Here is a 14,062-nt window from a genome sequence, read left to right on the forward strand (position 1 = left end):
AAATTCTTACACAGGACTGCCACTGTAGCCAGAGTGAAATAACGTCCATGTTATTTCACAGCCATTTTACACTGCACTTAAGTAACTTATAAGTCACCTATATGTCTAACCTTCACTTAGTGAAGGTTAGGTGCAAAGTTACTAAGTGTGATGGCACCCTGGCACCAGCCAAGGTGCCCCCACATAGTTCAGGACAATTTCCCTGGACTTTGAGAGTGCGGGACACCATTACAGGTGTGCCCTACATATAGGTCAATACCTATATGTAGCTTCACAATGGTAACTCCAAACATGGCTGCGTAACATGTCTAAGATCATGGAATTGTCCCCCCCATGCCAAATCTGGTATTGGGGTGCCAATCCCGTGCATCCCCAGGGCTCCAGCATAGACCCCGGGTACTGCCAAACTAGCTCTCTGGGGTTTTCACTGCAGCTGCCAACCCACAGACAGGCTTATGCCCTCCTGGAGTCTGGGCAGCCCAGTCCCAGAAAGGCAGAACAAAGGATTTCCTCCGAGAGAGGGTGTTACACCCTCTCCCTTTGGAAATAGGCGTTAAGGGCCTGAGAGGAGTAGCCTCTCCTGGCCTCTGGGAATGCTTTGAAGGGCACAGATGGTGCCCTCCTTTCATAAAGGAGTCTACACCAGTTCAGGGATCCCCCCCAGCCCCTGCTCTGGCGCAAAATTGGGCAAAGGAAAGGGGAGTGACCACTCCCCTGTCCATCACCACCCCAGGGGTGGTGTCCAGAGCTCCTCCAGTGTGTCCCAGACCTCTGCCATCTTGAATGCAGAGGTGTGAGGGCACAATGGAGGCCTCGGAGTGGCCAGGGCCAGCAGGTGACGTCAGAGACCCCTCCTGATAGGTGCTTACCTGGTTAGGTGGCCAATCCTCCTCTGAGGGCTATTTAGGGTCTCTCCTGTGGGTTTCTCTTCAGATAACGAATGCAAGAGCTCGCCAGAGTTCCTCTGCATCTCCCTCTACAACTTCTGCCAAGGATCGACCACTGGCTGCTCCAGGACGCCGGCAAAACCGCAACAAAGTAGCAAGACGACTACCAGCAACATTGTAGCGCCTAATCCTGCCATCTTTCTAGACTGTTTCCTGGTGGTGCATGCTCTGGGGACAGTCTGCCTTCACCCTGCACTGGAAGCCAAGAAGAAATATCCTGTGGGTCGACAGAATCTTCCCCCTGCTAACGCAGGCACCAATCCTCTGCATCACCGGTCCCCTGGGTCCCCTCTCATCTGGACGAGCGTGGTCCCTGGAACACAGGAGCTGGATCCAAGTGACCCAGACAGTCCAGTGGTCCTTCTGTCCAAACTTGGTGGAGTTAAGTCCTTGCCTCCCCACGCCAGACAGTAATCCTGTGAACTGCAGCTGCTAGGGCTTCTGTGCACTTTTGCAAGGAATCCTTCATGCACAGCATAGCCCAGGTCCCCAGCACTCTATCCTGCATTGCTCAACTCGCTGAGTTGACCACTGACTTCATGGGACCCTCCTTTGTAGTGTTGGGGCGACCGCCGTGCTCAGACTTCTTGAACGCCTGTTCAAGTGCTTCAGCGGATGCTGCCTGCATTTGCATGGGCTCTGTTGCTGAGCACCCCCTCTGTCTCCTCCTCCAAGGGGCGACCTCCTGGTCCTTCCTGGGCCCGGGAAGCACCTATTTTCTTCAATCGCAACTCTTGCAGCTAGCAAGACTTGTTTGCGGTCTTTCTGCGTGGAAACAACTCTGCATCCTCCAGCACCCCGTGGGACATCTTCTGTGCAAAGAAGAAGTTCCTGGCATCTTCTGTTGCAGAATCTTTAGCTTCTTCCACCTGGAGGCAGCCCTTTTGCACCTTCATCTGGGGTTTAGTGGGCTCCTGCCCCACCCCCCCCCCCCGACACTTTCGAGACTCTTAGACTTGGTCCCCTTCCTTTACAGGTCCTCAGTTCCAGGAATCAGTCTTCAGTGCTTTGCAGTCAGTTGTTGTCCTTGCAGAATCCCCTATCACGACTTTAGTGTGTTTCTGGGGTAGTAGGGTAATTTACTCCTACTTTTCAGGGTCTTGGGGTGGGGTATCTTGGACACCCTTAGTGTTTTTACACTCCCAGCGCGACCCTTTACACACTACACTAGGCCTGGGGCCCATTCGTGGTTCGCATTCCACTTTTAGAGTATATGGTTTGTGTTGCCCCTAGGCCTATTGCATCCTATTGTATTCTACAGTGTTTGCACTACATTCTGACTGTTTTACTTACCTGATTTTGGTTTGTGTATTTTACCTCCTAAGGGAGAATATCCTCTGAGATGTTTTTGGCACATTGTCACTAAAATAAAAGTACCTTTATTTTTACTAACTCTGAATATTGTGTTTATGATGTAGTGCTAAATGATATAAGTGGTATAGTAGGAACTTTGCATGTCTCCTAGTTCAGTCTAAGCTGCTCTGCTATAGCAATTTCTTTCAGCCTAAGCTGCTAGAAAACCTCTATTCTACTAATAAGGGATAACTGGACCTGGCACAAGTTGTAAGTACCATAAGGTACCCACTATAAGCCAGGCCAGCCTCATACAGTGGGTTCTGCCACAGCGATGTGCTGTGGCACAAGGAGAGTTGCTACACATCTGCAGCATTAGAGGACAAAGCCTCCAGGCCTAGCTCCCCGCACACCAACTGGCTACATAAAGGCCCGGTTTCTTCTTAGTCATCCACAATGTCCTCAGGTCCAAACCTGCCATGTTGCGATGTGTGGTGTGTTTAGCGGCGGTTGTACTGGTAGCAGCTGATATTCTTGCACTTGAATACACTGAGCAGGTCAACCCCTTGAGCTCCAAGGACAAGCAGAGGCTACAGACCCAATGCTGACCAGGCCAGTGAAATTTCAATTAGCATTTGTGGGAAAATTGGAACTATATTTTCTTAATAACACCCTCCCCCAACACTACTTCTCAATACAACATGAGTCAAATAGGGAGAGATGCGCTGACGCCGCTCGAAGTAGAGTCTTACACAGGCACCGATCCACTAAATAGTTCTTCCATTGCTGGGTTCAGATTCTCTACAACTGGCACCAAAGATTCCGAAAAAGATGTTGGCGCCCTACAGCTGACACTGGAACCCAATGGCTGAAAAAGCGAGGAGTCACAAGGTATCTACTGCGAAGAAAAATTTTTTGCAAATGCCCATGCCCAACACTAGACGGCAGAGCTATGCAAAGTATGTAAAGCATGTATAGCTACAGCAACACATGCTATCTGGATACCATGAGCATACCATGGAAAACCTCAATTAAGAAGTGTAAGAGGCTTAGGGCAGGGTTTGTGAGGAGGGCGGACAAACTCACCTCTATGGTTGGATCATACTCATCCACAAAGTGGTTCTGTATGAGCTGTATAGTCAGTGCACTCTTTCCCACGCCTCCAGCGCCTACCACCACCAGCTTGTATTCAGTCATTCCCAAACACCCGTCCGCAGCAGCTGAAACCACAAAAAAAGGAGGAGGCGAATAAATGCTTGGCTTGAATTAGGTACCAATACCACAAACACCCTAAGTGCTATGACACCTTTCCCGTTTTTTTTTTTTTTTTTTTTATATATTACACTTTCAATTAAAACATACATAGTGAAGGACTGATCAGTCATATAACGATGTGCAAAAACCTCGAGCAACAAGTCAGCTTCCCACTGAAAAACCTATTCCCTCTGTCATGTTTCTTGTGGCTACCTCTGATCTTTTGAAATATTTTAAAGAAATTTACAGCATTCATTTTCATTGTTTCAATTTCGTCTTGGGCAAAATTAATCTGACAAATTTTCAAGTAGGAAACGTTCAGATTGAAAAATTTCAACTTGGCGAATATGTGGTGTAAGAAATTGGGTTATTAGCTGAGGGGGTAAGTACCCACCTCAACTACAAAACACAATTCTTGCCAGAGTGAAGCACTAAAGTCACAAAACAAACCTGAGTTCAATCCCCTAGTAGTTAAGGAATGGAGCAGACAGGTTTAACTTAATGAAATGTGTAAAGTATCTAAGCAGTAGTTAAACAGTTAAAACACTCAAATGCAAAACAAGAACAATCCCACAACGACTTAGAACGACTGAGTTAAATTTAATGACATCAATCCAATAAAGGGAACCAGATACATAAATGTTAACAAATTCATAAGTGCAAATATTGTTAAGAAGCACAGAGTGTCAATGATAGTCAAAGGTCACAACAGAATAGGGCCTACGTGCAATTTGATGCTAACTGAGGGAAATTATAGGTTGGATAGACTAGCCAGGTTCATTTCGGTCAAAGATTCCACCCCCAGACTTTAGAACCTCATGTCCCAGTGCACCACAGGATTACACTTCTAAAGCACACTAGGCCCCCAGGAGAGCCACTTAGGAACTCAGTGTGTTGGGCAGTGGCGACAACAAAGTCCAGTTGCCACTGGTTAGATGGCCAGTTGCAGGAAAAGGCTTCTTGTAGTTAGTTGGGTCCCTGTAGCTATAACAGGAGATCAACCTTATTAACACTGGAGCCCACATCTATTTCCTGGGTACAAGATGCTCTTCTCGTGTCGCAGACAGCAGATTCAGTCCTTTGGTGATGTTCCACGGGTCCAGGAGGGTTCTTAAGTTGGTTTCTGGAGATGCCACGTTTATGCCTGGCACAAACCACCGGGTGGGTGGGAATGACCACAGGGGATGCCCTAACTAAGGGTGTAAAGGTTCCCAGGGCTAACCATACCTTGTGGGCATTTTCAAGGTGGCATTATACCTCAGTTGGAGGGGGGGGGGGGGGGGGGGGGGGTGGTGGTTGGGTGGTGTCCTCCCACATCTAAAACTAAATTGCGGTTTAAGGCAGTCCTAGTAACCCTACAAATCAAAGCTGAGCTTTCAGCAATCAAACAGAATGCCAAAACACTGTGTCCACTGTTTCCCTCCTTTGAAGTGCACCCGAGGCTGTGACATTTAAGCAAGATGTGACACTAATATCGAGAAGGATGCCCACAGCCTCACCATAGTGGTCACTCTAAATTAGAGCTGGGACAGCACTCCCTCCCACTGGGCATGGAGCCCACCTGACTAGTACAAAAGCGGAGTCAGACAGATGGCAGCTACATGTGCATATGACAAGGGAGTCCCCTTTGAAGCTCAACAAGGGCTGGGCACATCCTGTTAATGGCTAGAAAACACCAAAATCCTACTGTCCCTGCCGGGCGGGAGCAGTTCATGCCTCACCTCAGGGGAGGTCATCAAGCTGTCAGGTAGCAACTGAATACTAAAGGAAAGGACCCAAGGGGCTTTAGGAAGGCAAAAAGTAACTTTTATAAAGTACTTTTTATGCAATAGCTTGGCAAAATGTGACTTCTATTAAACTGGATATTGTTTATTATTAAAAAGTCCTTGAAATAGTCCTTAGTCGTTACCAATCTGAAAATAGCACTAAAAGGTGTTATAATGTAATCCATCATGTTTGGGCCAAAAAAAAAAACATTATGTCAAAGGAGTGCACTTGGTGCAGAACTGAATCTCTGGTTCAGTCGATTTATATTTCATTTAAATTAAAGCTTTGAGGACGAGGAGAAAAAACTATATTCGTTCATTAAACAAAATACCAACGATTTAAAGATGGTATGAAAAAAGAAATGCAAAATGGTGTAGTGCTTCTCCTGGGATGGAGGAGGGAACTAAGAACACAGACAAAAAGAAGGTGGGGGTGTGGTATACTACAACAAGCTTTTTTGTGCTTTTGGGTGTGGATGTCAACTACTGTTTGATGGTAAATCCATCCCCTCAAAGTTCCTGTGTGTGGTCACCATCTTCAGATTTTGTTTTTTCTCCTGGAGTCTGTGCTCTTTGGAACTTTCCTTGAAGTGTTGCTCACCACGCCACTTTACCTAACCCCATTTTTGGGGGGAGGCAAGTGGGTCACATGTGAATCCTCAAAACTCAACAGGCTGCAACACTACTCCTTCTGGTAATTAACCATTTACTTTTGCAACATAAGACCTTTTTTGGATTTACATGCTGTGCATCGGATTACATAGCGGGGATGGTACCTTGGGAAGGATGGCTTGACAAACAGGGGTTGTAGCACTCTCTGCCCCACCTATGCTTGCTTTGTAAAGGTGTGTGGGGGAAATGACCAAGTTGCAGTCATGCAGATGAACATGTCTATTAGGGTTGCACCCTTCTTCTTGGTAGAGTATGCCAGGGGCGTGTGGGTAAAGCTTTTCTTGCCTTTGTGTTGCATGTTTGGATAGTTTCCACTATTCATTGTGCAATTGTTACCTTAATTATATGTGTAGCTTTGCCTGCTCTGGTAAAGGAGACGAAGAGTTGGGTCCCCTTTTGAATTGCTTTTGTCTCTTTTGCAGGGGTGAGGGTGATTAGTCAGGTGACATCCCTGGCTGTCTGGCGTTGTCCATTAGGGTCAGGGGAACAGGTGAAAGGAGTATACAAACCTCCACAACCAGTCTATTGACAAGGCATACCCCTTGGGTTGGTGATGTAGGAATCTAGATGCGAAGTCTCAGCATTTTGCTTTTTCTGGACTTGAGAACTGGTCTACGCTTGGTGTACCACCAGCATGTATCTAAACATGCGGTCCAGTACTTCTAGCTTTTGCTCCCATTCCTGGGCTGTGTTTTCAGGTCTGCTTGTGTTTTCTGTTTCCCCGGGAGGTGTATTGTTACTTGTCATGTTCTGTTGGATCACCCATTTCCATATCTCCTTGGCTAATCTCGACAATGGGAACTGCTTTGTGCCTTGTTGAGGTAGAACACTGCAGGTGTGTTGTCTGTTTGGATAGGCACTGTGCCCCTTCATATGCGCCTAGTAAATGCTTTCAGAGCTAGGAAGACCATCTTTAGTTCCAGGTAGTTTATGTGCTTCACGGCATCCATAGCACTCCAGAGTCCTCTGGCCTTCCGTCTGTCCATGTGTGCTCCCTTAGTCCTCGTGGGATGCACTTGTCTTTATGGTCACCGTGGGAGCAGTTAATTTGAAAGGAATCCCTAGCCTCACATTTGTTGGAATCCACCATTTTATTTCCTTCTGAAGCCTTGCTCTGACAACCACAAGATACTTCCACCTCCCCGTGGCTTCTGACCATCAGTTGCAGAGCCATTCCGGAATGGATCGCATATGCAGTTACGCATGCGGTATAGGGAGGGGGGAGTGGAGGATGCATGGTACCATCAAGATGATAGCCCATGTGGTCAGAGACTGACACTTCTGCTGAGATAGCTCTGCTACTGCAGTCACCCTCTTACAGACTGGATATGCATGTTCAGTTCAATTCCAGTGTTGAACCCCCACCCCCTCCACCAGAACCACTTATCCTGCTCTGGGAGTTGTGATGATTTCTCATAGATGGCGACTCTGAGCATGGGGTATGACTCTTTGGCTGGAAAAGGCTAACTTGAAACAAGAATGCCACCAAGACTTGAAATAGTTCAAGTATAGGTAGACTTGTATACCCTGCCTTCTCAGATGTGATGCAATCATCGCTGAGCATTTTGTAAATACCCTTTGGCATAAAAGCAGCACGAAGGGTAACACTATGAACTGGTAGTGTACCTTGTCCAGGACGAATCTGAGGTACTTCTTGTGCCTCTGCATCATTGATTTGTGTAGGTAGACATCTTTTAGGTCTAGGGTGGCCATGTATTCTCCCTTCTTAGGAGTGGGCTTACTTCTTGTGGTGTTGTCAGTGTTGTTTAGGTATCCAAGGTCTAGAACTGGTCTTAGTGTCAAGTCTTGTTACTAGGAAGTACACTAAGTAGACTCCATGGCCTGCCTCCCCTGGAGGGACTCTCCCAATGGCTTGCATAATATATATATATATATATATATATATATATATATATATATACATACATATACATATACATATACACACACACACACACACACGTTTCTTGACCTCATCTCAGCTGCGAGAGTTATTTTTCCCTTAAAGGTTTTTGTAATTGGAGAACATAAGGGAGTGGTCTGGTGAGTTATATGGAGTAACCAGGTCTTTTGTTTATGACCCAATTGTCAGAGGTGACTGACCTCTATTCTTGGAGGAATCCTCCTATTCCCTTCCCCCACTGGTGCTATGTGGCACGGTTGTCCTCACAATAAGGGTTTCCCGCGAAAGGGATATTGGTGTTTGACGGGCTGGCAAGAACCACATCCTGTCTGTTAGAGGTTCCTGCTCTTCTGAACAATCCTCTGAACTTTAAGGCTTTTTCCACTTATGGAGTTTCAGTCCTGGCTGTGGAGGGTTTCTTAAATACTTACTTACCTTGGTACAGTATGCTGGGAAGCATAGGTAGGGACAGGTCTGCCTTTTGTGATGGGATCTGCACTTCGAGGAGGAAGCCAGTTCCCTCCATAGCTTCCCTGAGCTGGACCCCTATACGCCTCCGACACCCTCTTGATTAGTTCACTGTACATGGACAGGCTGTCCAGAGTTGAAAGCCTTGAGGGATAGCCGACAACTACCTCCTTGGGAAATATAGCATTGAGATCCTGCCACTCGACATCCATCATGTCCATCAAGATTTTCTAGAGGGCTTGAGAAAAGTATTTCCACCCGTTCGTACACCTTCCCTTCCATGGGAATTGAATGTAGTTTTGTCTTAACTCATGGGTCCACCCTTCAAGCCAATACACTAAGCTTCTTGGAACATCTTACATGGAAGACCGCTTTTCTTGTTGCTGTTACTTCAGCCAGAAGAGTCAGCGAAATTCAGGCTCTCTGTTCTAAAGAAACATACACAGTATTTCACGATAACAGTGTGGTTATCAGAACCCATCCGGGTTCCTACCTAAAGTAATGTGACTTTCATATTAACCAGACCATCTCTCTTCCAACATTCTTTCCCAAACCATCTACGCCAGCAGAGAGAACTTTGCACTCCCTAGATCTAAAGAGTGTTAAAGTTTTATCTTGATAAAACTAAAGATATCAGTCTGATCAATTTATAAACTATGGTCCCAGGAGAATGGGTATAGCTGCCTCTAAGCAAACTATTTCCAGGTTGATAGTCTCAAGTATTGTATTTGCTTACCAACTGGATAAAAACAATTGACTGCCAGACCCAAAGCACAATCGGCAAGGCGGCAACAACAGCCCTTCTGAAGAACGTCCCATCTCCGAAATCTGCAAAGCTGCAACAGAGATACTTTCACAAGGCATTACAGTCTAGATTTAGATGCCAAGACAGACACTCAAGCGGGTCAGGCTTCTTTAGGAAATGTATTTAATTAAAACAAGTAAACTGCTTGTGCTTCCACCTCTTCGTCTGCAAGGCTTGGGATGGGCTTGCTAATCTATTCAGTGCTTATGACTATTAATGAGGATCCCCCTGGAAGAGAAGGATAAATTACTTACATGTAAATCCTAGTTCTCTTCCAGGTGAATCCTCATCAAAGTCATAAGCAACACACCCGCCTCCACGGACAGAATTCTGGAGGTACAGCAGTTTAATCTTCTAGCCTATTCCTCTGGTCACTGAAAAAAAGTACTGACCTAACTGTCACCTAACTGTCACTGCCACGGCATGGTGAGACACTGGAGGTTCTCAGGGCTTTAAAGGCACGGTGCCAGTATTTTGGTTCTGCTATGTTAGTTGGGATGTAGCCTATTGGCTAATAATGCCTTTGTATTTTCACTGCAGTTTTTCTCTATAAGAGATTGCTAATACTTTCTAGGCTCTCTTCTGTGATTTCAGAAAGCTGTAAATTCTAGTTGAATAGTTTTATTAAAGAAAAACTTTACAAAAATAAGACATTTTTAGCCTGTTTGTCAACATAGACTGCATGATTGCTTACACATGTATAGGATATATATGAACTAAAATTCTCCATATGTACTCAAATTCTCTACATGAGAATTACATATAGATTTAAGGTATATACACATGTGCATTTATATACTTCCAGGGTCCCAGCACGTGGGCAGGAATATTCAGTGCTTATGACTTTGATGAGGATTCCACTGGAAGAGAAGAACAAGTTACTTACCTTCGGTAACGCCTTTTCTGGTGGATACACTGTAGGGGACATGGCTATCCACCATTTGCAAGATACCTTTCAAAGCCCAGCACCAAAGTGATAAGTAGCATGCAGTTGAGGTAGCTGCTCTTTTAGTGTGTCCTGGACGCGAGCAGGAACAACAGCAGTCATCAGATACAAGCAGCCCAGCATCTGCAAGCTCTCGCACATCTATGGCAACAGACTGTTATCCAGTATTGAATCTTTCATAGATTCACCTGCTTGAATCATTCCCCGACGTGGGAGTCCCATGGTACCTTAGAAAAGCATTATGTAAGAATCACGTAGGCTATAATGGCAGCTGCCATCAATTGAATAGCCTATCTATGTCCTTTTGAAAAAACAAACTTGACCCATGACCAATCAGGCGCCAGCACCCTCTAGAATACTCACAAGAGAAGCTCTCTCCCTCAGATTTTTTACCACACATCGTGTGAAGGTAGTCACTGAGCTCTGCTCAGTGTTTTCCTGTGGAAATCTTTTCCTTCATCCTAAGATATATGTCAGAACATTCTTAAAAAGGCCTTTTTCACCCATGTAGATCTTGTGGCAGGAAAAGGCTTCATACTGATGACCCTCATAAGGACTGCCTATATTGCCTGTACCCTAGGCATCAAAAGACTGTTAAATCTGTCACATTTTCTCACCCAAGACTCTGAGGAACAGAGAAGGAAGACTCCTTTTGTGGCTACAGCCAAAGACCAGTTCCTCAGGTTAGGACGGTGACAATCCTTCAAGACCCCAGAAAAGGTAAAGATCTACTGACCAGGGACATTCTGAGGAGAGCAGGAAGACTGCTAAAAATCACTATAAAGACCCCTCAAAGGAGTAATCACACTTACTCTCCACTTGGTCAGCCTCCTCACAGCCATTTACCCCGCATTCTAAGAAAAAGGAGACTAATCATCTTTCTCCGAGCCATCGACATCAAGAAAACCAAGGGTCCGGTCAACGCCAACACCACTATCGACAAAGACTACCACAGCAACAGTAAGCACGGTCTTGTCGATGAGACCATAGTCGTCGCTCACATAATCGATGACGTCTATACAGACACTTATATCGTCAACGATTGGTGGCTCAGGTCATTCTGAAAGGGTGGATTTGACATAACCACCAAATAAGGAAAAAACCTCAATCGACAAAGCGGACATCTGAATTGACGACAAAGACAGCTTCACCGGCTGCATCTAAGGGCTCACGCCGATCCACGAAGGTACCGTCGACGACAACCCATTTGACTAAACCATCAACAAAAACAACCTCAACGCCACCACCGACAAAACCATTGTCGACCATATTACCATTGAGGATGTCAACAAGGACAACAACACTGGCTCTAGTAAAAGAAATACCGGTGCCACAATACACTATTGCCCCACCACTTCAAACCCCACTGATCTTTGTACCATCATAAAACTTACTAAGGTGACACGGCCTACTTTGCATCCTGAGGACACCTCTTCAAGCAAGGTGTCCACCTTGCTGCCTAGCCACCTCTTGGACTGGAAAGTCTGAAGAGGGTCCATTTTGGGACGCACACAGTCCAGCAGAAGTGCATGCCAAATATCAGGATGATGAATATGATCAGCAAGATTATGAAACTTATTATACTCCTCATTGCAGGCAATATGAACCATACCAATATACTCCGTCACGCAATACCGTTCAAATGCCTAGGTCTCTCATTCAAGACCTTCAAACCCTGCTGCAGGACTATAAACAAAGGTTTACGGATCCTACTCTGGACAAAACACAACAACCTGTGCAACCACACCTTTAACGGCTACCCCAAGAAGCTTGCCTCCACCTCAGACAACTCCTAGACCAACACCAACATCTGCAATAGCCTTGCCTCTCAGAGATGATGATGATGATAATGATGATGATACCTCCTCTGAAGAAGAGAGAAGAGGGGGAGGTTATTATTCCTCTGCATTTCCAAGTGGCGTGAGACGAGTATATGGCACCTACACCAACATCACCCCTCCTCATCCATCAGATTCTCCACCTAAGGACATCGGAGGGTTCCACAATCTGATGGATAGAGCTGCCACGTGTTTCCATCTATCAACATCTGTCTCACATACAAATTGTTTTTTTACATGACTTCAAAGAACAGCTCAGAAAATCCTGAAGATCCAGCGCTATAACTGATTATATATGGAATTAAAATAATTAAAAATCCATCAACAGGGTCACCTGTACCACCTCATCTGGATTATTTAAAAAAAAAAAAAAAAAAAAAAAAAAAAGAAAAAAAAAAAAAACACACACACACACACACAAGGCTACGGGGGACTCTACAGCATGCTTGATAGGTCATCCAAAACCAGATTGTTGTCTCACAAGCTGCCCAAAAGGTGCTCCAAAAATCCATCCATCCCGATCTCGGTTTTACCGGGCAAGGAAGGGAGACGTTTGGACAATATTGGAAAGAGATTCTCCCATATGTCAATGGTTACTCTCAAGGAAGCAAATACTTTAGCGATATTAGGTCGCTATGACTGACAAGTGTGGTCTGATATGATTGCTTACCTTGATCTCATTCCAGGAGACAAACAACTGGAGGGTAAGAAGATACTGCAGGAGGGTGAACGCACTTCCACAGAAATAAGTGATTGCGCCTTGGATATTGCGTCTACATGTTTACGACAACTTACTAAGGCAGGGGTCTTACACTGTCAGGCATGGCTGAATTTCACCTCTTAAAGCAGAGGTCCAGTCCAGAATTTTAAACATGGCCTATGACTGAGAGAATTTGTCTAGCAAGCACATAGTCTGCTTTTATTAGCAACCAAAATGGACACCGGTACTGCTAAATCTCTGGAATATAGAATATTACCCTTTCAAGGAACCAGGGGCAGAGGTTTCACATCCTACAGAGGTGGTGAGACAAAAGCAGCCTGTCGCAATTCAGGTCTACATATCATCAGACCTATTGTCAACCTCTCGCAGCAGCATTCAGCAGACAAGGAAGCAGGCAGGGCAAGAACAGCCCTCCAGAGGTCAAGAAACCAGCTGCAAACAAAAGATTTCCATGGGTTACTGGCTTCAAATTCTTCCCCTCAACGCAACCAAGTTGGTGCAGACATCTTGCCGTTCTAAGATCGATGGACGAAAATAATATCAGACAAGTGGGTGTTGGACATAGTGTCTTTGCGTGCCGGCATAGGCGCGCACCAAGCTGCAACATCCAGTGACGAGCGGGGAACTGGCATCAAATCATACTACCTGGTGGTGCAGATCCAATTCATGGCACGCCAGAAAATGGAGCCAATTTGGGACACTACTGGGGACCCCCGTTCGCAGTGGCTTGCCCAAAATACTACTAGAGCCCAAACTAGAGAGGGGGTCTATAGGGGAGATCTGGAGGGTGGCCAAGTACTGTTGGACTCTCTGGTTTCAGAAGATTAGGTTATAAACCCCATACTCGCCGGAGATTCCTTCCTTCTCCCACCTCATCATAGAAGCAATCTTTCTATGTGGACAGAGAAGTAGGTAATGCTATTGGAGGATTTTTTTTTTTTCCCCAGAGCTAGAATCCTGCTGGTGTTCCCTGAACTGCAAACTGATTTTAAAATACCACTGGGCAACTTTCTCCTGTACGGATCACTAGTGGCAGTCTTCAGAGGATGCTAGCCTGGTGAATTAGGGGAAATCTACACTACACTTAGGCTGTAATTTGCTTTGCACCTACTCGGGTCAGGGGAAGGGGGAATATGCTGGTATCAAACTTTTATCGTGGTCTGAGGACTGATTTGAAGGTGCCTTTTGGTAGTTTTGAGGGACACACAAGATAGACGAACTTGGGATTCCCACCAAGGAGAGAGCATGGGAGAAAATATTGGATCATAATCCAAAAAAAAGGGTCCAGGAATGAGTTTTAAACTGATAATTTTTAGCTCCTCCCAAGGGCACAATAGAAACCAGTACCCATCAATGGGTCCCAGCACCAAGCCCTCCCCTGGCTCAGGATATTAAATATGATTTGGAGCTGCCCCCAGCTGTTGGCCTATTGGGAGGCCATGGCTGACA

At 45.6% G+C, this 14,062-nt stretch overlaps 1 protein-coding gene across 1 annotated transcript in view; it reads right to left on the reverse strand.

The window, feature by feature from the left end:
• Nucleotides 1–14,062, reverse strand: part of LOC138246319 (GTPase KRas-like) — an 82,125-nt gene that overhangs the window by 43,120 nt on the left and 24,943 nt on the right. Inside the window, exon 2 of the mRNA XM_069200816.1 lies at nt 3,327–3,460. Within this exon, the coding sequence (XP_069056917.1) occupies nt 3,327–3,437 (111 nt within the window). The 5' untranslated portion in view covers nt 3,438–3,460. The remainder of the gene's footprint in view (nt 1–3,326; nt 3,461–14,062) is intronic.

This window comes from Pleurodeles waltl, chromosome 7, assembly GCF_031143425.1.
Source record: "Pleurodeles waltl isolate 20211129_DDA chromosome 7, aPleWal1.hap1.20221129, whole genome shotgun sequence".
NCBI classification, from domain to species: Eukaryota; Metazoa; Chordata; class Amphibia; order Caudata; family Salamandridae; genus Pleurodeles; species Pleurodeles waltl.